This window comes from Arachis duranensis, chromosome 1 (assembly GCF_000817695.3).
Source record: "Arachis duranensis cultivar V14167 chromosome 1, aradu.V14167.gnm2.J7QH, whole genome shotgun sequence".
Classification (NCBI taxonomy): Eukaryota; Viridiplantae; Streptophyta; class Magnoliopsida; order Fabales; family Fabaceae; genus Arachis; species Arachis duranensis.
In genome coordinates, this window is record NC_029772.3 from 35938642 (window position 1) to 35939390 (window position 749).

Below are 749 nucleotides of genomic sequence, written 5' to 3' on the forward strand. Positions count from 1 at the left end.
TACGCCGGTTCCGGGTCCGGTTCAGGACCTATCCACGCTTCTGGGTCCAATAACCCCGGTTCGCCCGGGGATAACCACGATAACGCGGCTACCGCTGACGGTTATGCTTCCGAGGACTTCGTTCCTGGCTCCTCTTCTAGCTCCCGTGAAAGAAAGAAGGGTTTGAATTCTTCACCTTGTTAAAAAATTCTTTTTTTTTTATTTTGTGTATACTTAAGTTAATTGCATGCGAAATTTTTGGACTTCGATTGAAGAGTGATTTTGGTGTTGATTATGTTAGATAAGATTATAAACTAAGTAGCTTGGATTAATTATGTGATCTTTGTTCGCATGATTATTACTCTGTATTTACAATTTACAATTAGGGTACAATTGTTCTTTTTTATTTATTTGTTTGATTGTGTTACTGTAGGATCAACTAGATAAGAAAGATCACGTCAATAGCAAGTAAGGGTTTTGCTAACACTTGCTAATGTTACCACTATTAGAAATTTTTAATTTTTTTTCCGTTAATAAATGTATAAATGTACTGTCATAAATGCGTTGAAAATTTCAACTATTTATCTTTCTATTGAAAACATTCTCCATTAAGCACTTTATAAGTGTCTTAGCAAGATTCAATAAATAAAAAATCTGGAGGCTGAGTTTGTTGGAGACTGTACTTTTTATGAATGAATTATTGGAATGCTTGTGCTGCATAGTTCTGGAATCCCAACCGTATTGAATGTTGGCCAATGAATATGGTAGGT

General features: G+C 35.2%; 1 protein-coding gene across 1 annotated transcript in view; it reads left to right on the forward strand.

The window, feature by feature from the left end:
* LOC107485662 (transcription factor KUA1) overlaps nt 1-749 on the forward strand; it is a gene marked incomplete in the record, with an annotated part of 5169 nt that overhangs the window by 529 nt on the left and 3891 nt on the right. Inside the window, 1 exon segment of the mRNA XM_016106193.3 lies at nt 1-160. Coding sequence (XP_015961679.1) covers nt 1-160 — 160 coding nt within the window.